The following is a 27,308-nucleotide window of genomic DNA, read 5'->3' as shown; positions in this document are numbered from 1 at the left end:
GAAGGGGGCGGCAGAGAGAACGGAAGGGAGGGGGGGCGGAGCTTCTCCAGGCAGAGGAGGAGGCTGGCCTGCCACTGATGCCTTATAAAAGATGTTCTGAGGCTGGCACACAGGGCAGAGAAGAGAGGGGCTACTCACCGTTAACAGCTAGCAGCAGCACAGACCAGAAACTAGCAGGTAAGAAGCTTTCACCGCCTTTCCCGCGAAGAGCTCTCAGGCAGATCCGTAGAGGTGGCAACAAGCTCCAGCAGCAGCGTTTTAAGTACAGTTCTTAATACTGAGTTCAGCCCATTCACTGGTGCCCAGGAATGAACTATTTAGGGGAACTGAGGCACAGGGAGAATTTGCGATTTGCCCAGGATAACGCATTTAAGTCCAGTGGGAGAGCTGGGATTAGAATTGAAGCCGCCAGATTCCTCAGTCAGTAATTTAGCCACTAACAAATGTTAATTAGAACATTGCTTGTTATTTAGCTCTTTTACAAATCCAGTATGACAAATATCACATAACATAACGCAATACTTAAGCCCGTTCACTGCTGTTTGTATCACTTCCGAAACAGCTTTAAATTGACTTATTGATAAAAATGAATATTCACTGCTTCCTTTGGCAAAAAAGGTCATTTCTGTGTAGCTAATTCTCACTTTGTGTATGGTAACGGAATGGAAACCTTTACATCAAATTTATGTTTGGTTCTGTTGTGCTATCTTTTCTGTGCTGTCCTTTGTAGTCTTTTCATTCTTTTCTCGTTGTGGTTTAATTTTTATTTTCACTCTCTACAGTTTTAGCTGTTCGAACTTAGTCGTTGTGTTTTTTTACAAACTTGCAATTTCCCCTTTATTTCTTCCAAAGAGCATTAATTAGGTAATTGTTTTGATATTGCCTGTTGGTGCTGTAAAGCACGAAGGATGAACGCTGATATTGCTTTAAAGAAAGGCTGGAAAAGCTCAGAACACAAACACAAAAACCTCTCTCTGAGAAACACGTTTTTTATATAGTAAAAGCTGGGAACACAAAACACGGTAATTACTTCATTCCGTTTTCGGTTCAGTATTCTTAAAACATATTATTTGTGACTGTTGTGAACATAGTGACTAGTGCAAAGCATATAGTGACACTTATATACAAATATATACAGTTGGGGGACGGGGAAGGGACAATGTTTTTTGTTGGAGGGCCAGTATTGTAAGGTTAGAATTCCAAGGAAACTGATGGTTAATGTCCAAGTTCCTGGTGGTATCTTGGCCAAGTAAAAGCGTCGACGTTTCGACCCTATTGCGCCCCAATTGGTGGTCGCGGCGGGTCTTTATCAAGACAAGGGGTTGAGGACCTGGAAAGGAAGGGAACGAGGTATCAGAGAGGGTTGTGTGTAGTTACTTTGTCATAAGTAACAAACATGCAGATTTACTCACGGGTGGGTCTGAGTTTCCAAGGGAAGCTGTTAAGTCTACCTGGAAGGGGGATGAAACTAATTTCAGACCTTATATAACTGAACAAGATCGAGCTTCTGCTTAGCAACAAGCATACTTATCGTCCCAGGTTTCCCGGGCTCACTCTGCTCGAGCTTTACCCTGACAGCTCTGATGGCGCTTTGACACTGCTCGAGCCGCCAGCATTACTATCTTAGATCGCAGAACCGAGGGTAAGCAACCGGTCCTACCACCTTGCAGACCTGTCCCAGGGTAATCTGTCCCTACACTAATCACTTGAGCATACCAAATATTGCCTACGCTTAAATATTCACTTAGGCACACCTTAAATAGAAGCTCGATCTTGTTCAGTTATATAAGGGCTGAAATTAGTTTCATCCCCCTTCCAGGTCGACTGACCAGCTTCCCTTGGAAACCCAGACCCACCCGTGAGTAAATCTGCATGTTTGTTACTTATGACAAAGTAACTACACACAACCCTCTCTGATACCTCGTTCCCTTCCTTTCCAGGTCCTCAACCCCTTGTCTTGATAAAGACCCGCCGCGACCACCAATTGGGGCGCAATAGGGTCGAAACGTCGACGCTTTTACTTGGCCAAGATACCACCAGGAACTTGGACATTAACCATCAGTTTCCTTGGAATTCTAACCTTACAATACTGGCCCTCCAACAAAAAACATTGTCCCTTCCCCGTCCCCCAACTGTATATATTTGTATATAAGTGTCACTATATGGTTTGCACTAGTCACTATGTTCACAACAGTCACAAATAATATGTTTTAAGAATACTGAACCGAAAACGGAATGAAGTAATTACCGTGTTTTGTGTTCCCAGCTTTTACTATATAAACAACGTGTTTCTCAGAGAGAGGTTTTTGTGTTTGTGTTCTGAGCTTTTCCAGCCTTCCTTTAAAGCAATATTAGCGTTCACCCGACAGAACCAATTTTGTTGTTAATCACGCATACCCAGGTTCTGAGGGACACAGGGTTACCCCTTTTTTTGTTGAAGTAAAGCACGAAGGGGCATACAAGCAGCAAGTGTCAGTGTAAGTTATTGAGAGAGCATAGCTGCTGGTACCCATCAAAACGTCCGCACCTGCCCATACTTCAAGCTGTACTCTACTGTACAGTTTTCTTATCCCCCTCTATCGACCCTCTGTTACCTTCGCCCTTCTTTTACTCTCTATTTATTCTTCCTCCCTCTGTCAGTTCTTCCTTCCCCTACCACTTTGTCCCTTTCTTCTAGGTGTCCTTCTTCCAGGTCTATACGTAGTGGTCGTGCACCGCTGTGTTGTCTCCTGTCTTTAATAGTATGCCGTGCTCCCGGGAATCACTCCCCACTCAGGAGTGTGACAATGTACAATTTTAAAGTTGCAGGCACAGGACCCCCTGGTCTGTCTCCCTAGGCACAGGCTTAGTGGGTGCTGGATTCCCAGCTATATTCAATAAAAACTCATTGCGTTTTTGTTTCTTGATTAGTGTTGTTTATTCATATCGATGTGTTAAATGCACACCAAACGATTGAATATTCCTTTTGTTTGAGATTCAAACATTCATATTCCATGTATTTGGCATTATAAAACTTCAACTCCCATAATGCATTATTCTTCATGGTAAACATGTATGTTCAGTCTTTTTCCTTCCTAATGCATTTCGGCATTTAACGTGCCTTCATCAGGGGGTAATTCTATGGAAGTAAATTAATCATGTTCAAGCCGCTGGAAATCACTGGTTATTCCACCACCGCCCGAGTGCATGTTAGTGGTAAAGGTGCGTGAAATAAATTCTTCCAGCTCTCCCATCTTCCTTCATTGTGTCTTTCATCAGTGGCCACACTTTAAAACATATCCACCATCGAAATGCATTGCCCCACGACACCCTCTTAGACTCCATCCCCTCTCTCAATCAATTCCTTAATTTCTCCCCGACTTACTTCGCAACTTCCTCAAACTCCGACAAGTTGCAGCACAGTACACTGCATGTGTGATGACATCACTGCAACACCCCCCCCCCCAAAATGAGATGGGACTAAACATGGTGGGGAAGTGTACAAACCATTGTGCCTTAGAACGCAATGAACAATGGAATGTAATTAAGACCACAACGCCCACAATGCACTAGTTTATTTAATTGAAGGCCGTATCTGAAATAGAGTCCTGGAGGCTTCAGACATCATACAAAGCTGAAAGCAAGACCCATGCCAAAGACAGCCTGCGCTGGAGAAACTGATTTACAGAAATACACAGGAGTGTGCAAGGATGACGAAGGTAACTGCCGGGTTACAGAGGATGTGCTCTGTAGCTTTGTAGCTAGGGTTGTGCTATATAAATCCACATAGATATATACAACAACATCCATACATTCAGAAACAGGCAGACTAGATGGCCCATTGGTCCTTCTGTTTCCATAGAAAGAAGCGAGGAAGAAAATAGTTGCAAATATAAAAGAGTCCCCTTTCTCGGTCTCTTTGGAAATCTCCAAATCTCAGTTTGACCCCAGTCCTGACCGAACTTACAGCCTGATTCATCAAGCCGAAATCGGCTCGCAAAGGGCCAGATTCTGAGAATCTGGCCCTTTGCGAGCGCTATTTTTGCATTTGGGATTCATCATCCCAAATGCAAAAATCGGTAATAGCGATTTCGCTATTTTGCGAGGAATTACATTTAAGGAATCTCTATTTGAGATTCCTTAAATGCAATTCATCATCCATTTAAAAATTGCGAATTCGCAATTTCGGCCCGCTATTTACCGCGAGGTCAAACCTCGTGGTAAATAGCGAAAACTTAGAAAAATGCTTTTAAAAGCATTTTTCTAAGTTGCATGTTGCACACACACATGTCCTTTGGACATGTGTGTGCGCAACACCTGTTTCAATTTGCATTTAAGGGGTGCTACAGGGTGTCCGTTGGACACCCCTGGCACCCTTTAAATCGCTATCTAATTTGCGATTAGCAAATTGCTAATCGCAAATAAGGAATACTCCCCATTCATTCCTATCGGCCTTTTGGCCCATAGGAATGAATGGGGAGTTATTCCTTATTTGCGATTAGCAATTTGCTAATCGCAAATAAGGAATGTGTAGGAATCGCATTTCTTTATGTAATTTCTACATGAATCCCGTTTTGCAAGTCCTTAATAGCGATTCGTTATGAATCGCTATTAGGGGCTCGCAAAACGGGAGAATGATGAATCAGGCTGTAAGATTTCATGGCAAATATATGTCCCGTTTTTAATGTGATTTTATTGTTTTCTAATATTACAATCCGCATTAGAGCTGTAGTCGAAAACGAAAACAAACCCAGACCATGAGGCAGGTCAGCCTAGGATTTTCATGCATAATAATGAACTGTTAATACTCACATTTCAGAAATTGACTTACACCATGTCGAGAAAACATACTAGAGATTCTGGGTAGGAAAGGACTGGACGGCAAGGGGTATGGCGGGAGATTTAATGATGGCCTGCTCTGATATTGACCCCAAACAGGAGCTCATAGATACTTTTGGAAGGCAATAGTTCATTCAGCTGGGGTTGCGGAAGGAAATTGGAGAAGAATGCAGAAAAGGGAGAGATGGGAGGAGGTATGGTGGGATGGACGGACGGACGGATGGGCGGGCGGACGCATGGATGGACGACTGAGGAGAATAAAGGAAAAGAGGATGTAGACACAGAAGAATGGATGAATAATAAGGGTGGAGAAACCCTTCTGCCAAACTCTAAATCAAGCCCTTTGTTTCAATACAATGTAAAGCCGGAAGTGTTTCCTTATCCCGAACTGCATATTTGTCCATGTATATCTGACGACGCATAATTACTACGCAACTCATAATCTGAAATCAGGTGCAAACATCTTTTTTTCCCCACATTAATTAAGCTTGCCTTTTATCTCTTTGCAGAAATGGCCACCCAGCTGTCCTTCACTGTCCTGCTGACTGTCCTCGCAGCCGGCTGCCTCGCCATGCCCATGATGCCAGACTCCCAAATGTTGGACATGGCCTCGTCCCAGAGAGACTTGAGGAGGAGCGCGGCCAGTTCCGAGCTGAGCCGGAGGGACCTGCTGAATTCCCTTTCCCCGGAGGAGCGGCATTTCCTGCTCCAGGCCTTCCCCAATGCATTAGCAGGTAAGTCACAAGCATTGGCATAGCCAATAAGTTTCGCCTTTGGGACCTTATACGTTTTTAGCCATTCAACACGTTATCCTGGGTGCTACAACCTCTACGGTTTTTAATGTGGACGCTTTGACACCAATAGGCTTATTATAGAACTGCATTGAGAAGTACTTATTTAAAGTGTTTTTTTTGTACAAGTAAACTTCAGGGGAGACAACAGAGGTTGTGGCTTGATGGAGATGCGTTGTTGGCAAGGACTGCCAGTGCCAGTTATGTTCAGGGCGGTGGGTGGGCAGTGGCTGGGAATGCATGTGCAGAGTGTGGAGCTTGCATTGTGGGTGTAATAGTTAGAGGTGGGCTATGCCATGGCTTTGGCAAGTATCAGCAATCTATGAAGCGCTGTGGTTAGAGGAGGGGTGGGTTGTTGATGTGTGTGCGGTGAAGAGAGGAGTGTGTTGTGTGAGGAGGTAAGAAACACAGAGAGGGGGCTGTTTCCATTCCATGTGAGGAGAATGCCTGTTGTGCCACAGAAAGGGAGAGATGGTGAGAAAAGACGAGTAGTGATGCAGTCCTAGTGAGATGGCCCTAGAGGAGTCCTCCGGGAAGCCGTGAGAGTTTTGAGAAGGTAAACAGCCACTCCCACTACAGTCCCCATCGACCAGTGCCTGCTGGTGTTGTACATTTCCATTGTCCATCCTGCGCAGTACCCTCTCAGCAGCTCCTGTACCTTGCCAACTGGATCTCCACCCATATTACCAACACGGCTGTAGCAATGAGCCCTCAACGCTAACGTATACATCATGCATGATTCACACAATATAATTATGTCAAAAGGGATGGTTGCCTGGCCTTTGGTGTAGTGCTTTACTGAAATACTAGAACAGAAGTAACATTTGTGACAAGATGCAGGGGAATACTTTCATTAAACACTCAGAAGCGCCTGCTGCTAAAAAAAAGTTCACTTTTAATACCCAAGCATGGCGCTTCCAGGCACAAATATATTTTTGTGGAAAGTTTAAAAAAAGATGGCGACTATTAAAAATGAAATTGTGTATATATATAGGGCCTCATTTATGAGGGTGTGCGTCACATTTACGTCGCTGGTGCGTCGCTTTTTGTGACGCACCAGCAGCGTAAAAAATGTGCCTTGTTGTACCATATTTACAAAGTGACGCATCTACCTAGATGCGTCACTTTGTAAACCCCTGCACTACATTATACCTACGCCAGGTATAATGTATGCAGGGGGGGCGTTCTGACGCAAGAAAGAGTCATAGAAGTGACGCAGTGGAATCTATAAGATTTCACTGCGCCACTTCTAGGACACAAATGCATCAATTTCTTATGCCTGCCTCACAGCAGGCGTAAGACTGACGCAGGCCCTTTCACATAGGGCTTGCCCCTTGTGAAAGGACACATTGCTGGAATTGCGTCACTTTTGTGACACACTCCAGCAATGCGTCACTTTTGCGACATACAGATACGTCAGAAACACTGACGTATCTGTAACTCCTTGCGCCATGATGCGTCATACTGTAAATATGACGCATCATTGGTGTCGCAAGGAGGGCGCAGTGAAAAGTGACGCATTGCTGTTTTCAGGCAGAGATGCGTCACTGTTCATAAATGAGGCACGTAGTGCTTACTACCTCCGACGACTGCTAAAGTCCCTACTGATCGTCTCAAAAAGCTATGATAATTTGAAGTGTGTTACCTCTATCATCTCGCACATGTCCACCCCTCTCCAGCATTATGCTTCCCCGCAGGGTTTTCTCTTTTTGGGTAGGGGGCGTGAACCACTGTCCCACCCATTACCAAACACACAGTCCACCATGGCACCGCGCATACTTTTAAAAATAGGTGAACGGGAGACCCTGGCCTGAATGCCGCAGTCATTAATGATGTCTCCCCAGCAAACCTTGAAAACATTGTTTACCTTCTCTGTCCCATCCCGTGGCAACTGTCCCAGCCAATATATGTCATCCCTCAGCCTGTCTGTCGCACACTCACTCTTCCCATTCAACTAAACCCTATACAAACAATCCAAAGAGACCTCCCTAGCTCGCTCCAGGGCTATTTTTTCCCTTTCTGTGCCACCCTCACTAAAGGCTTGGGGTGCGACGATGTTCCCGAGTTCAATCAAAATGCCAGTTAGACAATACAATGGAAAGGCAAAAAAATTCAAATCGATGGCTGGGGAGCGGGGTCATTAAAAAATACAAAAAGACATGATCAATCTGGTACAAGCACACAGTAAATCCTATAAAAAAGAAGACAAAGGATACCGCATCTAGGAATGAATACAAACTTTGTTTATGATCCACCAGCTCGTTGTGCTCTAATGTTAGAATCTGTGTTGTGCTCACTTTTTTAATTTGTATCATGGAAATGAATGTTTTTTTAAAAACACAACTCTGTGCAAAAGCCCTGTGACCCGCTGACTTACGAGCGAGGCAGGACCGGCTACTATCAGCTGATTCTTCCAGCCAATAACAGTGCGGGCGGAGCTTAGGCTGCCAGCAGCTATTTAATGCCGTTCGCAGCGCGGGAGCGCAGTGGACGCGCGCAGTGGGCGCGCCAAAGGAAAGCCCGTCTGCGCCCGTCTGCGCCTGTACGGAGCCTGGGGCCTGTCACTATGCCCCAAAAAAAATCCTCTACAGTGCCACAATGCACAAACTGCCCTCAACTCTCAACGCCCTGACTTATTCCAGCTTAAAGTCTCAGGGGATCTTGCTGCCTAGAACAATATTCCCTGAATTAGCTACCTTCCAAAGAGCAACTTCTACCCAGACCTTAGAGCGCAATGGCACTCGAAAGCTCTCTGTCATCTACCTCAATACTCGTTCACTGGTCAAGCACCAATTAGACATCTTCTTGTTGCTCAAATTTGAGCAACCAGACTTCCTCTTGCTTACGGAAACCTGGTTATCTCAGGAATCCTCCCCAGACATCTTAGCTGCTCTCCCTTCTGACTATCATATTATTCAAGCTAACCGCCCTCAGGGAAAAGTGGGCGGAGAAGTAGCTATCACTACCCGTCATGATTGTAAATACTCTACGCTTTCCTCTCTAGATCTACCCTCTGTGGACAATATAGTGCTCAAACTTGAATTTGAACCGATTATGACCCCGTTGGTGTGTGTCCTGCTTTATAGGCCCGCTCAAAGGATGCCACTGTTACCTCATTCTTTAGGTGAACAGGTTGCGCCCCTAGTCACTACTCATGGGAAGATCATGCTGATTGGTGACTTTAACTATTGGGCCAATGAATCATCAGGTGGTCCCCAATCGGCCGAACTCAGTGAGCTACTCTCTGGACAAACCTGGTGTAACAAGTTACCACGGCCACTCACATCAAGGGACATATCCTTGATCAGATCTGGACAGTCAATATAGCTAGGTCCCCCGTATCAGTATCGCCATGCACCTGGTCTGACCACCATATAATTAAATTTACTATTCTTGACAATTGTTCTATTAAATCATCCTGTCAAGGAGGAGGCACCCGCAGAAATTGGAATAAATGTGAGAAAACATTACTTCTTGATTCACTTGCTAATTCTCTCCCCCTATCACTTCTTCTATCAACCAGGCTGACGAACAGCTTACAAGCTGGTTGTTGGCCGCCAGCAATACATTTGTGCCTCTCAAGAAAGCACATGCCCCGTCACGATCCTCATAAGTGGTTCTCTGACGGGCTGAAAAAACAGAAATTAGCCTTACGGCAACTGGAAAGAACTTGGAGATGCAACTATCTACCCGAAGACAAATGTCTCTATATAAATACCATGAAAAATTATAAAAAATCCATCTTGACTGCCAAAGCAGCATACTTCTCCTTAAAAATTCTGTCTACTTCTAATCATACAAAAGAGATTTTCTCCATAGTAAATGAGCTGTCCAATCCTGACAGAATCTCTATCAAACCCGACCCTTCTCAAAATTTCTGTAATTCCTTGAACTCCTTCTTCATCGATAAAATTGCAATAATAAAGGCCAGCATTCCAGTCTGTAATAATCTGCCGGTTAGTCTGACCTCCACCCAAAATCTCAGCACCTTTACGCAATTCCCAAGAATCAACTAGCCTACTTTTGCGGACTTGCTTTCTAAGGTCAAAACGGGCTCTCCCACTGACTGCTGCCCTCCTAGCATTTTGAAAGAAATGTTCACTACCCTTCCCAGTCCTGCACTTCATCTCCTGAATCAGTCACTATCCCAGGGCACTGTCCCCGCCACCTTCAAGGAGGCCATTGTCATTCTGCTCTTGAAGAAGCCAGGGGCTGATCCTCAATTGGTTACAAATTATCGGCCTATCTCTCTTCTTCCCTACCTTGCAAAGGTCCTAGAAACCTATGTCACGAGATGCCTTACTGAGTTCCTGGAAGAATCTGAATTCCTTGATTCTAATAAGGCAGGGCTGCACCTGGCTCACTCCTCCGAGGCAGTGATTCTGACAGTTTTAGACCCTCTCCATGACAAGGTCGATGGTGGATCTCCGCAGGCTCTTGTCCTGCATGATCTCTCCACGGCCTTTGACATGGTCGACCATAATCCTTTGGTCGATCGTGTCAGAGATGCGGGAATCACGGGACCTGCCCTTGGCTGGATTATCTCCTTTTTGGAGAACCGGTCGCAGGCAGTTAGAACAGCACCGTTGATCGCTCCCAGAGTAAGCATCTCCTCTGGAGTCCCCCAGGTCTCCTCGCTCTCCCCCCTGTTATTTAATTTGTGCCTGCTCCCCCTTGTCCGAGCCCTGAAAGAACGCAAAGTCTGCACTTTCAACTATGCAGACGATTTTCAACTCATCTTCCCTATCAGTAACTCCCCGGAGTCGGTCCACATTTTCCAGTCCACCATGCAGTTCATTAGTCAGTGGATGAACAGCAATCACCTTAAGCTCAATCCAGACAAGACGGAGTTAGTCCTTTCTGGCGGCATTACTAAGAATCCCTGGGGCCCTCACTTCTGGCCCAGGGAATTAGGCCAACCTCCCTATCCATCGACTTCGGCCCAGAGCCTGGGGGTCATCATTAGCCAGGACCTTACGATGAAGCCTCAGATAGGGTCAGTGATCTCTACCTGCTTCTTCCAACTCAGGAAAATAAAAAAGATCTGCAGGTTTCTTACCTACGAAGCTCAGATTCAGGTGAATCTTGCTGTGGTTATGTCTCACATTGAGTACGCCAATTCACTTTACTTTGGTATTCCCCTCTGTCTTTCCAAACATTTACAATTGGTTTAAAACCAGGTGGCCTGTTTGCTTGTTCATCAACCCAGACATCTTCATGTTACCCCCCTCCTGAAGCAACTCCATTGGCTTCCAGTAATCCAGCGTTGCGCCTTCAAGGTTCGGTGCCTCATTTTTAAGTCCCTCAATGGGAAAAGCCCTAAATTTGTGAACAACTTGATTCACAAGCACGTTCCCACGTGAAATTTTTGCTCAGCACACAAGCTACTTAGGTCTACCCCCTCCTTCAGTCTAAAGCGTACTGGCGGTGCTAGGTTTGCTATTCTGGCCCCCATGCTTTGGCTCTCTTCCCTCCGAAATACGCCTCTGTACAACTCTCCTCAGTTTTAGAAGTTATCTTAAAACTTGGCTATTTTGTCAGGCTTTCTAATTGCGCATCTGGACTTGGGCTCTAAACTTAGTAGCGCCAAGAAACCTCCCTGGTGTATGTGCGCTTTATAAATGTATTTTAACATAACATAACATAACTAACTCGGGGGCATATTGTCAAGCGGCAGCGATAATTATCGCTGGCCGCGCTTAGCGTGAGATTTTTTATCGCTGGCTATCGCTGGAAATGATCGCCATGCTAGCGCTGTATTAACAACGTATAGCACTATGGCAATAATTATTCCAGCGATAGCGGTGTTTTCCATGGAACATCGCTGGTTTTCCAGAGATGGTCCATGGAAAACGGAGATATCCTTGATGATAGGGCCTGTGGTCTTAGCCACACAATCCACGCCCCATGTTAGTTATGCCTTAGTCTGGAATTTAACAGACGTTAAATTCCAGCGTTAGGGCCCAGTTAGCGTGAAAAAATCAGCGCTAAACCGCACGGGGCTTAGTTGTAAATACAGCGAAGCACCGTTAGCGATATTTTATAATGTAGTTGTAAGGGCACGCCTACCTTGCATCTCATTAGCGATGCAAGGCGATAGGGAACCGGGCGCAAAGGCAAGAAAAAATGCGCTTGTCCTTGTTAATAAAGCAATAAAATTATCGCCGCTTTTCACCCAAAAACGGACGCTAAAGCGGCGATATTGTTATCGCCAGCCCTTAATAATATGCCCCTCAGTGTTTGTGTCACAGAAGTTAAACGTTTCCAACGGAGGTGGCCGCTGCTTTTTTTGGTGCATCGCACTACAGTGACCTCACCGCGCCCCGCACCAGTTACAACTCCCTGTGTGAGTTGCGTCATGAAGCTGGGGGAGGATTGCACAGACGGGCGCCGAAGCTGAACAGTCCTGTTGTGAAGTCGGAGGAAGTGGGCGTGAACTTTCTTTTATCAACATAGCACCAACTTCACAGCTGCTGCAGTTCATGAAACATAAAGGACAGTCACTAAGCATAGCGGCAGAGAAGTGGGTGCCATGCTGATAAAAGAAAGGCACATGACCGCCGTGTTTAAACATGAAGCGCTTCACCGTGAAGCAGGCACAGCATGATTATGGGAAAGGCTGTGTTGGAGCGACACATGGGTAGGTGGTGGCAAGCATGCATCAACATGGGAGGAAGGGGAGGGACCAATTCTCCATTAACATGCAAGCAGCTATGGGCGCTGAAGCTGAACACAGGAAAACGGTAAAACAAACAGGGAAACATTAAAAAACCATTTACATAGTTCCCCAAACAACAGAAAAACAACTAAAGCGTAAACATACAGGGGCTGATGTACAAGCCCCTAGCACCACTTTTGCGTCACTTTTCCCATGTTAAAAGTGATGCAAAAGTGGCGCAAGGGGCTTGTAAATCTGCCCCACAGTACTTGGTCCCTGCTCCATGAGATTAACAAAACAGAAAATGGAGGGGCAAAGAGTCAGGATTGACCACTAGCAAGCAATGATTTTTAAAGGACATGGAAACAAACAAAAGAAAAGCAGGGGATGTTGTTAAGCCCACAAGAAAAGTATATACTAGATTATATACAAAAGGTCTTGAATGCTCGACCTAAAAAGTGGACATAACTTTTATATGGTACATGAATCACTGCCCTACCATCTCTAAGTGCTGTGATGAACCCTTTTTGGCGATATAAGAATAACTCAACACAGCACAAACTGCTGGAAGTGGTGCAGCACAAACTGCTGGAAATGGTGCAAGTTTAGCGCTCATTTTACTTTTTATTTTAATTTCCTTTCTTGTAGCAAATGGGTACCTGAAAGGCTTCATAGTACTAAAAAATATTTCAGTGAAAAAAACACTCAAAAGAACTAGCGGATTAGAATTGTCATCAACTTTTAGGGTCAGATGTGCTAAAAGTTTTTACGGTCACAAACACTAAATCAGAGTTTGGGGACGCAAACATGTTTTTCCAAATAAAATGAGCCAATTTTAGGAGCCTCTAACATTTTACAGGCTCCTAAAATGATTTTAGAAACGAATCGTTATTTGAAACTGTATATGCTAGGCAGTCTTTCAAAATAATAATTTCTGTCCACATGCATCAATGGTTTGGGACCAAACACAAATTTTAGGGAGGGTAAGCAGTTACAGTTCTCAAAGAAACCTTTCCCAAAATTCTTTTAAGGCATCCACCTTTCCTTTAGGGAAAGTGGCCTACTTTCCCCAAAAATAATTTCTTTATTTAAAGGCCATCACAGACATTGTTGTCTGTTGACCTTTGCTGGCCAACATCCCTCTGATCGCCACCAATCGGAGTGTGCAGCAATTTGCGACCTACCACATGAATATTAATGAGCTAGGCCATACTGCAAGACACTTTGATTGGAAAGTTGGAAAGTTTGGGAACCCACTCCCAAACGAGGCATGGGTTGGTTTGTAAAATTCTACATTGGTCACAAAATGTTTCAGAGTTTGGGACACCAATGGCGGAATGGGTAACCTCCTGTATAGGAATTTCTAACGTGAGATGTGTCCAAAAACGGAAGATTTGCTGAGCGTAGGGAATGAGCCGAAAGGGATAGTTGCAGTACATTGTCCTGATCAGATTTTTCCATGTCATCGAAGTCTTTATGAGCCATGCAGATGCACTTAAAATGCATCCTCTTCTCAATGCCAATATCTCCCAGCCTCCAACACATGATCCAATTTGTGGAGGTTTTCGTCATCTCTAAACAGCAAAATACTGGACCTGTTGTAGAACTAACCGGAGCTATACAGGCAGACCAAAATACTGTCTGTGGTGGTAGTTGATTTAAGGCAGCACGTATCTGTGACTGCAAAGGCATGCGTGTTCTTTAGAAGAAAAGAGAGACCTTTTATCAGTAGGTCAAGGATTAGAACAAGCACCTGTCTACCTATTTATTCTGCAATGTCTTAAACATTTCATGGTCTAAAATCAGTAACTCAATATTTAGCCTCAGGGCTGGCAGATGGAAGAACTCTCAAACAAGTGGCAACCGACCTGCTGTCCCAGCATGCAAGACAATCGTATATGAGCAAAACCTACATTTTACCTATGCTGAGTGTCCAATAATTGTACCCCGTCCACTGGTAAATAATAGCTAAGTAGGGTCTAACTTTCAAACTCGATGAAGGGGCCAGATCCTGACAATCAAGGGAGCGTTGTCTGCATAGGACGGACCTTGATCCCAAAAGAATTAATCAGGGCAGGAAGAGTGTGAACACCGATGTTACGCAATATCAATGATTTAAACGTGGGGAGTGCGACAGACTGAAATTGATCAGTTAGAAAGGAGGTGAACCAATGCACCACCACATCTCTAATTCATACTTACTGTATCCTCTACAGCAACGCCCGTAGTCTCCCTTGATAAAAGTGGTGGAGAGATCTAACACGATTATTCCACCATCATTGCTCACTTCCGGAATAGCCACATCACCATCCATCGTCATGACTATTGTGAATTCTGATTCATGTCTAGGGCGGATGCCTGTCTGCCAAGTCTCTAAAATACTGGCATCTTCAAGTAAGCTGCAGATATTTTGCCGTCTAACTTCTCCAACAACTTTCAAAGTGCATGGAGGAAAGTGTTTAGCTTATAGCAGGGTAGGAACTAGGGCTCAGAATCGCTAAGGGCGTGTGTTGCCCTTGCAAGGTGACGCAAGGTAACACAAGCCCTTAAGTCAGATTTACTAAGCCACGTAAAGCCACCTTGATGGCTCTGCGTGAATTAGTAAATCTACAGTAGGGCGAGGCACGACTCTGCATTAGGAAGTCGTACCTTGGCTGCATGTGGGCATTCCCAAGCATCAAACAAGGATTTTGCCCCACTCCCAAATTTTCTAAGAATAGTAAACCTGGAAATGCCTCAAAATGGTATGCCTTCCCAACAGAGGTGTAACGAAGAGAAATACATTTATTTTTCCTTGTTTTTCCTATTTCTACATAGAAAGAGGGCAATGTCTCTGAGGATTGTTTTTGTGCAAGAAGATGTTCCCTTCTGCACATAAACAATCCTGCCTGTAACTCAGGCACCCTTGCACCACGGTACAAAGGGGCCTGCATTGGTGCCAGGCAGCACTCAGTTCGCCAGTGCAGGGAGAGAGCAGGAATGCATCATATCTTAGTAGACATCTCATTGCCACGCAGTGCAGTGAGTGTTCTTGCTGTGTTGCATTGCGTGACTTTTTAGTAAATCTAAGCCTAGGCTTTTTTAGGAAGGGCATCATATTCATGGTTTCTAGGCACCTGGAACTATCTCAGGAGTGAGGCCTACAAAGATGTTCACGAGCCTGAAACCTGGAGTTGATGACCTCATTCACCATGGTGAGAAGAATGTCCTTTTGGACCAGTCCTTAGGGGTGCAGTAAAGAGGGGCATATTCAGGAAAATGGCTAATTTTGATGCTCTCATAGAACCCAGTAGCTTTGAATATGAACAAATCAACCACAAACAATTACAAAAAAATTGAGAAAATGGAGCATACTCGAGAGGCAGTGGGAATTTAAGAACATTTTCACAACGGTAAACAGCTGAGGAGGAAAAGGTTCAAGTTTAAGGATTTCGCTTCGCATGTAATAATTTTGTTCTGGTTACCTTTTTCTAAAAGCTTCATCCATCGTAGAAGGCAGTATATTCAGCATGTTCTTAGGATCAGAAGGACTGAGCTATTAGTTTGATCTCTCCAACAGTGTCTGCCTCATCTCATGCAGGTTCATGTTACCCCATAGATGGCAGTCATAGGTAAGGGTTCATGCTTCCATGTTTACATTTAGGAGCTCAATTGCAAAGAAAAGGGCCCCCTGGTACTAATGTGAAGTTCACCTAGACAGGGAAATACATATTGTACATATTGTAAATAATCTAGGGCAACTTCAAAATAATAATAGTCTCAAAACATATCAAGAATAAAAATAGTGACACTAGTGTTTAGGAAAATACAAAAGCAATTTATTTAAGAATTCATAATTTTGTTTTTAAATAAAAAAAACCACATAGTAGATCAAGTCTTACAGAGACCATACTTAGTATAACATCCTAACTACACACATTCATAACACATTCATACTAAACTCTATTTTTCATACCCATACTTATGGTCTGTTTGAGAAAAAAGCAAATCACAATAAAGTCATGATTAAAAGTGCAGAACATCTAATTGAACACATGATTTTTTATTTTTATTATTTGGTTTCCAGATTCTTGAATAAATTGCTTTTGTAATTTCTTAAACACTAGTGTCACTATTTTTATTATTGATATGTTTTGAGACTTTTAACATTTAGGAGCTCGCCATACTGATTTGTCCAGCCCAGAGAATTAACATTATATACTGAAACCTCGCCTTCCCCATAAAAAGTCGGATCTAATGCGGAGGCCCTTATATGGATGGTGCTCTTAGCCCCACCTACGCCCCCATGTTGAAGCCCTCAGCTTCCAGAGCTTTTAGAAGTCCTTGAGATCTATTACCTGACCACAGATCCACATGTATGTTGAAATCTCCCAGCATTGGAACTCTGCTGAAGCTTTAACACACCTGGCCACATACATCCAGGAATGAGTTTCAGGCCACAATGCTAGCATCAGGTGGACGATGCCCTATAGTAAATGTATGTGTCGGCTGAAAGTGGAAGTTGGCACTAGAATGGTTGTATGACAGAAAAATGATTGCAAAAATATCTGCCATAATTTTTGTGTCCCAAATATCATTTACACAATTATTTTCTTTTATTAACTCCAATGGGGTGATATTTTGTAAACAACAGTTCTTACGCAATGATTTGTCAAATGATATTTAGACGTAATATTTTGTTATCACACCATCAGAACAGGGTATATCACTGTCAGATATATGGTCTTTAAAAATAACAGCCACACTTCTTGTGACATTGCTCTGGTCTGTAAAATTATCTTTAAAGGTTTCAGGTATAGCACTAGCTAAATCAGGTCATTAGGAATCCTGCAGTCATGTTTTCTTTAGAAGTACAGGATCCCACTTCTGAGGGAGATTGAGGTGGAAGGTCCACCATTGATGCTCAGCAGTAGCGTCAAGTACAAGAGACAACAAATTATATGTCCACTGAGGCTCCATCCAGTCATTCAGTTGAAAGGGAGGAAGCATACAGGAAAGCAGCAAGGATTGTTTGCAAGTAGTGAGTCCCCAGCTGTTTAATAGCATGATTATTCTTAGCTGTGGAGGTAGAATTTAAAGATGAAGTAGAAGAAAGGCATGAAACCATGAAGCTGCTAGCTAGAGCATTGAAGCCCAGATTTATCAAGTTTTACATTGCAATTGCGTCATGCAAGGGGGCGACAAAAAATCTTACCAAGATTTATCAAGCCAGAAAAGGCCACCTTGTGTGCTCTGCATGGCTTGATGGATCTAGAGTAGAGCAAGGCTGCCGAGCGCCACTCCGCCTCAGAGAGGAGTTCCATGGGTGGGGCATGGTTGTTCCCATGCATCCACCCATGGGTTTTGGCACATTCACAGATATACCATTAGGGGTGTGCCTGGTAATGCGTTAAAACGTTATGTCTCACCTGGTGAGGGGTATCAAGCAGAAATGTCTGTATTTCTCTTAGTTCCTTACGCTGTCTATATGTGCTGTATTCTGCAGTACACATAGAAAGAGGAAAATGTCTCTCAGAATTGTTTTTGTGCGGGAAGGTGTCACTTCCTGTACAAAAACAATCCAACCTACAATGCAGGCAGCCTAGTATCATGATGCCAAGGTACCTCCATTGGCAATAGGCAGCCAAAAGTGCGCCAGCGCTAGTAAAGGACCGGAATGTGCCGTATAATATAATAATAAATACAGGGCATTCCTGCCTTTTCCCTTTCATGCAGGGTCTGAAGCTGATTTGCTGTGTTGCACTGCATGAAAGATTGATAAACCAGCTCCTGAATTTGTTGGAGCCCAGTGGTGTCCACTAGCAAATGAGCATGGGGCGTGATGCAGGCCCCTGCGGCCCCTGAGGTGCAGGGATGTACCCACCCACCGGGGGCCCCCTCAACCCTTCAGAGGACTCCCAATTAGCCCAAGGCACAATGAATATCTAGGAGATGTGGGAGACTAAAGGTCCCTTTATACATTTTGCGGGGGGCCACAATATTTTGTGTTACAGTACTGAACAGGCAAAGTCCCTAGTAGGCTACATGGGCAGCACAGATGTGTTTGAATTTGGTACACAGAATGTGCAACCACAGGTATGCTTAAATAAACCTGTACATGCATTGCCAGGTCTCAGAACTTAGACAAAGACCATGATATGGGTGCTATCAAAATGATCAGTAAGCTATAAAAACAAAAGGGCAGAATTACAAGGACTGGCGCATTCCTGCATATTAGCAGGGATGTGCCAGTAAAGATGCAACGCGCAGGAATACCCTTGCCCCATCACGGATGCATCGCATTTACAATGCGACGCATCATGGTGCAAGGTTAGTCAGATGCATGTCGCATCTTCTGGCGTAAGGGCAGCGCATTGCGGGAGTCGTGTCCAAGTGCCACACAAGTCCAGCAATGCTCAGGGGTGCCCTATGCCTAACATGCTGCGCCACTCCATATGCCTGCTTCAAGCAGGCGCAGAGTTTTGACGCAGCACGGATGTAAAAGTGACTTAGTGAAATCTTGCAGATTTCACGGCGTCAATTTTATGGGGCTTCCTTGCGACGGAACGCCCACCCTGTATACATTATACCTGATGCAGGTAAAACGCATCGCAGGGCTTTACCACGTAACGCACCTCACTAGATGCGTCATGTAAATCTGTTGCATAGTGGCGCATTGTTTACAACTACGCTGCGTCACAGAGGTGACACAACAATGTCGTAAACATGCCGCAAGGGACTTGTAAATCTGCCCCAAAGTACCGAAGTGGCTGGAAATGCAAATTTTGCAAGTGTATTCTGTGCAGAGCCAGATCTGTGTTTGTGGGTGGTGAAAACGCCTTTAACTGAGTAAAAAAAGGGTTCTAAAAGCATGCAGGGAAACATTTTGGATTTGATTAACTCCTGGCATCTTCCATGAAGGGCCTGAGAAAAAAGCAGGGGGCCTTAAATTGAACTCTGGCTACCATTTGCAGTCAGACTAGGTCCATTCTGCCTTTAAGTGTATCCTCACTTTAAAATATATATATTTAAAGGAAATGTTTAAATAAGCCACCAATGGAAAAGAAGGCAATAGTGCACATCTTCTAGCAGTGCCAAATCTGCAGCATCAAAAAGTACATTATTGCATAAAAACAACAAATGCATGAAGCCCTGTAACCATTTTAAAATGTATGAAAAGCCTGATAGCTAAAAAGCGAGACACATTAGGAAGGAGAAAGAGAGAACATTTTCAGTTCTTCACTAGTCTTACATCTGCCTTATGGATCAGGTAGAGTAACATATATACCAACATTTTAGAAGACGAAAGTGGGAGATTTTCTAAAAAAAGAATCGGGAGAATGTACTTCTCCCATTGACTTCTTTTGCGGCCTGCATAGGGTCGATTGGCATGCATGGGACTTGCAAGTGTGCTGCTGCAGGATCGAATATGAGATGCAAATATATGTTTTCCTTACCTGTTTGGACCACGGAGTAAGCGCTATGGCAGACAAAGAGAGAGCGTGACAAAAATGTGGTGCACTGGCCTGCAGGAGCAGGTTACTAACAGTACATACTCCCAGTCACACAAGAACCCGTCTCTGTCGGCTGAAGCCCGCTCAGGAGTCGGGTTTTTGCATGCAGGAATCGGGAGGCAGGAGTGCAGCCTTGGAATCAGTAGTCCCCTGCCTGAATCAGGAGGGTTGGCATGTATGAGTATGTGATGTCCTGCTTTGGGTAACGAAAATTATTCTTAGCTAATTGATGTTCCGTTTTGCTGCCTTTGACTTATTCCTAAGTTCCTCTTCTCCATTCCCTCTTCTCAGTGCTTAATTTGTGCTGGTGCTATCCGGTGCTTAGCACCGGCACTTAAATATCCGGGCCGGGTCTATGAATCTTGACTGCTGACTGTAAAAATAAATATAACTTTCTTTATTGTACGTGCAGCCACAGCCCGCCCTCATTGCCTGGCTCCCCCTGCAGCCTGCAGCGTGTTTTCATATCCCGCCGCCGGCCGTCGACTCCGATTCACTGTAGTCTCATCAACATCAATCATGTGTCACTGACTGTGTTACCGTCACGGCGTTTGGGACCGGGCCGGGGTTGCATCTTGCAAGTTGGTCAGCCGCAGCTGCAATTGTGACACTGACTCTGACGTGAAATGCACCCAGGCGCAGGCACCCTCAGCTGCCCCTGCCCAGGCCAACTCCAAAGCGATTCAAGGCAGCGAATATTTAATAAATAATATATGCAGTGTGACTGTGTCTGAGAAAATTGAAGTAGTTAACTTTCGTTTCATCATTTTTTCATCATCATGGCGGCCGGCCAGCTGCAGAGTTGTTGATAGTTTCTGTTTGACACAGGGTGCAGGTGGGCGGGCCAGGGGGCCTCGGAACGAACGGAAGTTGCCAGGTGGTGCCGGGCTGGAGGTTCTGATGGGGGTAGGCGGGGGGCTGTGCGTGAGCGCGGTAGCGCGCGCAGATTTTTTTCATTTTGGCTTAGGCAGGCTGCCACAGGCTAGCCACGCCCCAGCATAACCACCGCGCTGCGCAGTTTACAGCGGCAGGCGGCAGCTCCCCACGCCAAGAGAGCAGTACTGGCCAAGAAGTCATCATCCTAAATTAGCCCGGCGCCGCGCAGCGGCCCCAGCCCGACCAACGACGACGCCGCCGAAGGGCAGAGGCAGAGATGACCCTGGGCTGTGCTGTGCAGTGCAGGTGACGTCGGTCGGTGACGGTCTGGTGGCCGGCACGGCTGCAGCCAGCCAGGGGTCGGTGTCTCCAGTTTCTGGGCTGGCACTGCAGACTGCGGCCTGCTGCTAGTAGCAAGCAGGCAGCACGCAGCAAAGTACAGCAGAGCTGAGCTAGCTAGCTAGCCTAGTGGCTAGCAGTGTGTGTGTCTGACTCTTGGCCTGCCTGCCGACTGGCCCCACCACGAATAACGGTAAGAACTGAAGATAATACAATAAATTAAGTTAGTTAAGCAGAGCACCACTAATGACTTACAGTTTTAAGTTAAGCTTAGGGGGCCCGATCAGCTCCCACACTTTGTTCAGTTTCTCTTTCATTCCGGTGGACGAGGGGGAGGGGAGGGGAGGGGAGGTGGGAGGAGGTGCGAGTCTGCGACGGTGCCAGAACGGAACCTAATGGATTTCTAGGTATTTTTACAGGCAGAAATGAATCTATCGTCGGCCTTTGGTATTTGAGTTGTACCAAAGTACTGGAAATTGCTAAAGGTCAGTTAGTGTAAATTGGGCCTGAATTCATCGAGCCAGCCAGCTTATTGTTACTCCATTCGGTTTTCAGGATGGCCAACATACTGACTATCTCAAATGATAATCATTAAATTGAAATTGTTCCGATAAAGTATTTTGGCATTCAGTGTCACTGCTCGACTTGGCGTGCTGTGATTGCATTGCAATAACGCAGTAATTGTTTTCAAAACGGTAGTTTTTACTTTGCATTGTTTATTAGGCCGTGTTAACAATTTAACCACCATCCAGATAAAAACACCTAAAGTTGTGTAGGAATATAGAAAAGACTGTACAAACAAATGCTTATGATGTAACCTGCAGATGACCTTGCCTTTTTTCCTGAAATGACAGTTCTAAAAGTGTACTGCACAGAGAGTTCCTTTTTAGCGCAATTATTATGTGAATGTATGTGAGCCCCCCTGACCTCAGTGACTGTCCGCGCGCCGCTTTCAATTGACCCATTCTGATATCATATCGTGATGACATTGCGTCTTGCTTGGCTCGATTCTGACCCCTGATTTGCACGCCAACCTGCCTGGAGAGCTCCGGGTAATATGCGTGACTCCTGACTGTAAGACGTCATTGTTGTTTCAGGGGCTGAGGTACTGCAGCAGTGCCAATATAAGCTGCTTGAGGTGTGCGCTTCTGTTCCCGTAACACTCTACCTGCCCGCCAGTTCTGTTCCATACTTAAGCCCTCCAGTGTTGCACGCCAGCAGCTGGCCGCCGCACAAGCCTGGCTCAGGCGCCCGCAATCGGGTGCTACTGGTAGTGCCTACCGAAACGGCTGACTCCCGCGGTGCGGTGCCAGCTAGCCAGCAACCGGGTCCTTAAATGCGCATTTGACCGTGGTAAAAATATCTGCTGCGCCTATGGCCTCTCATTTAGATTAGACCAGGATTGCGGCACCATGTCAGTGCAACAGTGCATCATGTGCATGCCTAAACCCTGCACTATCCTGGCTGCCACACTGGTAGGACACGGACACCCTCTGGCACATCCTCTGACTTTACCATACATGATTCGATGAAGTTTTGGGGCGCGAGCAGTGAGAGTTGCTATAAATTATTTGCAGAGAAAAACTCCACTGGAAACCCAGTCCAGCACGGGGGTTTTGCACTTTTGCTGCACACACCATCTGGTCATACATGTCATCCACAGCCAGCACAGAGCAGCGGATCGATATGAAACTGGGAAGGGTCAGTACGTAGGCTGGCAGTGGCCATCCAAGTAGTCGTGTAACAGTGAGTCTGCCTGTCCCTCCGCTGGCCAGGACAGTGATGTAGTAGTTAACTTAACATTGACCTGTGAGCTGTGACTGAGTTCAGTATCTCCCAGTCCCAAGTCAGGGATCTAATGGCGGTTCCGTTCGGCCGGTGACTTTGGGAACTTGACTTCGGACCTCAAAAGTCCTGCTAATACCCTGCCTGCCCGATCACGCTCTCCACATGCTGCTAGTGTTCTGCAAGTGCAGCTTCCCAAGCCTACTCACCACTATTCTATGCTCCCCAGTACTGATACTCCCTGCAGAGGGGTGCAACGTCTTCCTCTGTCCCCACTGCCTGTGCCATCCCCGCCCGCATCTCTGCTATTCATTTGTTTTTCAATTCAGTAATTTGGCGTCACAAATGCATACTTCACCCGGATGAGTTTTTTTTAGTATAATCTTTATTGGCACAGCAACATACAATATCTGTGGAAAACAGGCATGTTAAGAACAGTGTTATTATAATCCCCCACACCCTCGCTCAACCTATCTGTACCCGATATGCATATTGGAGTAATAATACCATGTCACTAGGAAACAACTGAAAACCTGGATTGATAACTTTATATAGATGATCATGCCTTCTGTATACATCTGGGTTTTTGGGCTCCCAACATAACCACTTAAACTGGTTCTCATAATTATATCCAAATGTCTAGCACATTATAGCATCACAGTGTCGGACCGCAAATAGCAGTGGAGGGAGTGGGTGGAGCCAAAAAAGTGGGTGTGGCCTCCGACAAAAATTTCAGCACCTGCACTTCATATTTTACAAATTAAGCCCTGCCTCTACTTAGTTTGGTCTTCTGACAAGTTCAAACCACTGCTCTTCCTTCTGTTTTACTAAAAATCAAAAATCAGGAGGCTTCTGATAGGCACCTCATTTGTAGACGTGAACAAACTTTTTTTTTTTTACGCTCTTGATGCAGCTATATAAATTGGCAGGCTTCACTTACAAATTGTCGCTATAAATGCACTTTTTTTAAGCTGCAGTACACATTGCTGCCCACTAGAGAGCAGGGTGGCATCATCTATACAAACCTGCAGTTCTAACCAAAGGCTATTTAATAAAATGTAATAAAAAATAGAGCCTGTCTTGAAAAGGCGAATACGGACTTTTGCCTAGCGTTTCGAGCAGCCGCAGGATCTCACACCCTAGCTGTAGGAGGGTGTAGTGAGTGGGAAGAATCTGGAGGGACATACTAAGGGGCATGGCCGGACAGGGATAGCAATCCAGCCCTGATGGGTTTTTGGCGAGACCACTGCTGCTACGCTTTTGTTACAAAGGTCCCCATTAACCAAAATGGCCCCATTGGTCGAAAACCACACCCCAGCCTTCCGGCTCACCGGGGAATACCTGGTGCCTTGTACGGCAGTCAGGTCCCACTAAGGGGTCGATTTACTAAGATTTTACGCAGGGCTTGCAGTGGTGCAAATCAACGCAATTTCTTTTTAACCTTTTAGGGCCTCATTAAAAGGCCATTGCGCCACTGGTGCGCCACTTTTTGTGACGCACCGGCGACGCAGTGTGCCTGACCGTATTTAGAAGGCCACGTAAAGTCACCCTGCGTGACTTTTCATGGCCCTGTAAATATGGCCCCGCTTTTAGGCACTACTTTGAGTGAAAGGGGCATTCCATGGGTGTTGCTGTGGGTGTTTCCGCACAACATCCATAGAACTTCAGACATGCCAACGTTTTGTAAAGCTGGGAATGCGTCAGAATCCTATGCCTCCCCGGGGGCGGCATAAGAGTGCTGCAACGAAGAGAAATACTTCTAATTCTCCTTGTTTTTTCTTCTTTCTGTGTGTGCATAGTAAGAGGAAAATGCCATCAATGATTGTTTTGTGTATGAAGGTGTCACTTCCTGCACAAAAACAATCATCCCCGTAAACGCAGGCATTCTTGCACTATGCCACAAGGGTGACTGCACTGGCGCATGGCAGCCAATGGTGCGCAAGCACAGGGGAAAGTTTCATGGATGCGTCTGTTAATATAACGCATCCCTGAGCATTTTAAAATGACGCAGCTCGGCACAGCAAAATAGTTTGTGGTGCTGGGCTGCATTTTTTTCTGTACATGAGGCCCTTACTTTCCAGCACTAAACTTGTTTAGCGCTGGAAAATCACTTGAAAGTAAAGCAAAACAGCACATAGCGATGCTTTGCATTACTTAGCACCAAGAGGGCGTACCCTGTATGGTGCATGGGCATTCCCATTGAACCACCCTAGGTTTCTGACGCTAAGCCATACTTACTTAAAAGAGTAGACAGGGTTTAGCATCAGAGAATAGCGCCCTTTTCAAGTAGGATCTATGAAGGAGAAATGCTTTTATTTCCCCTTTCTTTTCCGACTTTTGTGCTGCACTGTACGGCACACATACACAGTGGGAAACAGTTTAAAGTTCGTCTGAGCCTAGAACTTTGTACTGGAAAGCTATCTTTCCAGTATAAACCGTATGCTAGACTCACGCACTGTGGTGTATCAGTGTGTGTGTGGCACACAGCAGCTAATTTCAGCGCCAGCACTAGGGAGAGGGGAGGAGTGTGCCATATTTCTGTAAATATGGCTCTCTCCTGCTCTCTTTTTCTCGCGCAACACAGTGCAGCTTTTTTGCCTGCTGCAATGCGTCGCATGAGATTTTAGTAAACCTGGCCGTAGGTATCTTTACTTTAGTTGGTTTTGTGCATAATACACAGCTTGTTTGATGTAGCGTTTCAGACCTTACTTCTGCCATTTCCCGGAGGTGCAAATAACAGGGCTTAAGTACGAGCCCTTTACGCCACCGGAGCGACACTTTTTGTGACACTCCAGCAGCGCAAATTACAAATTCATATCTATGAGGCCATAGTAAGTTCTATAAAGAGTTTTAGTTGGATTAATATTAGGCTGGTCTTAAATCTCTACCTATCTAGGGTGCCTCAGCGCCTCCTCCCAGGCTAGGTCTCCCAGGCTAGGTCTTCCATTAAAGCAGTGTATCTGGTTTATTGTTATTTATGGCGAGGAAAATTCGTGAGACTCCCTGCCTGTTGATTTCTTCTTGCTGTGGCTGATCTTCTATAGGCCTGCTATCTGGGACCTCATTCGATTTACTCCTTCAACTCTTCATGCATGGTGAAGTTGTATGTATTTATATCTCGAAGTGGGTCGGAGCTCGTATTCTCTCTGTAGGATTTCATAGATTTAAAGCCTGTAATTCTTGACTTGCTTGCTGCATGAGCATCAGTGAGAGTGAGCTTATGCGTACAAGCAAAGTGTGGCAACTTGGGATCCATATCTAGGCACACACGCCACTTCGGGCAACTCAGACAGGCAACAATGAGAACTATGAGGCATAAGGAAGCCAATATCTGTTGTGGGTTGCCCCTGTTCTCATGCAAAGGGGCAATGGCCTGACAATTGAGGGTGCACTGCTCCTTTAGGGGAAGGTCATGACTAATTTGCATAGTTAGGGCACAAATGAGATACAAAATAATGGAATGTTGCGAATTCCCAGTGGTTAGCAATTGTGGCATTAAGCATTTCCTGTCGTTGCTGTTTTGTTCTTGCTCCCTTTCTGGTCGTACTATGATTGGCAATACGAGTACCTGGATGATTTGTAGGTGAGCATGTAGCGCTTTATGCACCTTTGTTAAATGTGCTTTTATTGAGTTTTTAAGAAGAAGAACAACAACATCAAAAATCTTCTTTCAGTAACGTGGTTGAATGCATAATTCAGAGCATACTGTGGCTTCAGGTATAAAAATATAACTGCTACAATTATTTAGACAAGAAATATATTATAACTGCATTTAAAATATGAAAAAGTGTTACATCATGGTGCGTGATCTGATAACACACATAGCTATCACGTATTAACGTAAAGATGTCGGGTGGCGCAGTAGTCATAACTTGTTTTTCTAAGTACAAGCCAAATCCTACTTCATTCTCTTGATTTGCAGTCATAGACAGGTGGGTAGAGGTATAAGTAATTGGGCACCGCGGAGGTATGCGAGTCACAACCACCACATACACACACAACACTGCAGTTCACCTATAACAGTGGACAGAAATTGGGTGTGCTTGATAGGATTTAGATGGAGTTACGACGGTGGCACCACCCAATATCGCTACATTAACACACGATGACCATTATTCAAATCTCCATCAACAGCCATGCTTCAAATATTTGACAATTAATATCAGATGTGTGTGTAGGACACTCAGTGTTATCATCTGTCTTTTCACAGATCTCTCTAACAAGGACCATGAGATGGGTCCCTGGCACCCGATGCACGACAGGGACTACGAAGGATGGATGGACTTCGGCCGCAGGAGCGTGGACGACCTGCTGCAAAGCTCCTGAAAGAGGCAGCTCTTTGGCCAGAATGTGTACAGTTGTGTCTTGTTGCCATTTCAGAAGAGCCCAGAGTCATGGTTTTAGTGTCTGGTTGAACTGCCAAACCCAAATTGTCCTCAGTGGTTTACAAGTCCAACTGAATGAAAAGATGAAAATAATTTGCAAAAATTCACAACTACTTTTTTGTTGATTTGGAATCAATTATTGTAATAAACTATTTTCATGTAA

General features: G+C 45.0%; 1 protein-coding gene across 1 annotated transcript; it reads left to right on the top strand.

Annotated features, from left to right (window-relative positions):
* Window positions 1–128: 128 nt before the first annotated feature.
* On the top strand, window positions 129–27,308 carry LOC144753871 (gastrin/cholecystokinin-like peptide). Its single transcript, XM_078641411.1, has 3 exons — window positions 129–177; window positions 5,328–5,552; window positions 26,971–27,308. The coding sequence occupies exons 2-3, from the start codon at window positions 5,330–5,332 to the stop codon at window positions 27,084–27,086; spliced, it is 339 nt and encodes a 112-aa protein (XP_078497537.1). The 5' UTR covers window positions 129–177; window positions 5,328–5,329; the 3' UTR covers window positions 27,087–27,308.

This window comes from Lissotriton helveticus, chromosome 5_1, assembly GCF_964261635.1.
Source record: "Lissotriton helveticus chromosome 5_1, aLisHel1.1, whole genome shotgun sequence".
Classification (NCBI taxonomy): domain Eukaryota; kingdom Metazoa; phylum Chordata; class Amphibia; order Caudata; family Salamandridae; genus Lissotriton; species Lissotriton helveticus.
Note: the sequence above shows the minus strand (reverse complement) of the source record. Positions and strands in the feature narration are given on the sequence as shown.

Coding starts and splice junctions, on each gene's coding strand:
- LOC144753871 (XM_078641411.1), top strand. CDS start 5,330: ATGGCCACCCAGCTGTCCTTCACTGTCCTGCTGACTGTCCTCGCAGCC. Junction 5,553..26,970: donor CTTCCCCAATGCATTAGCAG/GTAAGTCACAAG, acceptor GTCTTTTCACAG/ATCTCTCTAACAAGGACCAT.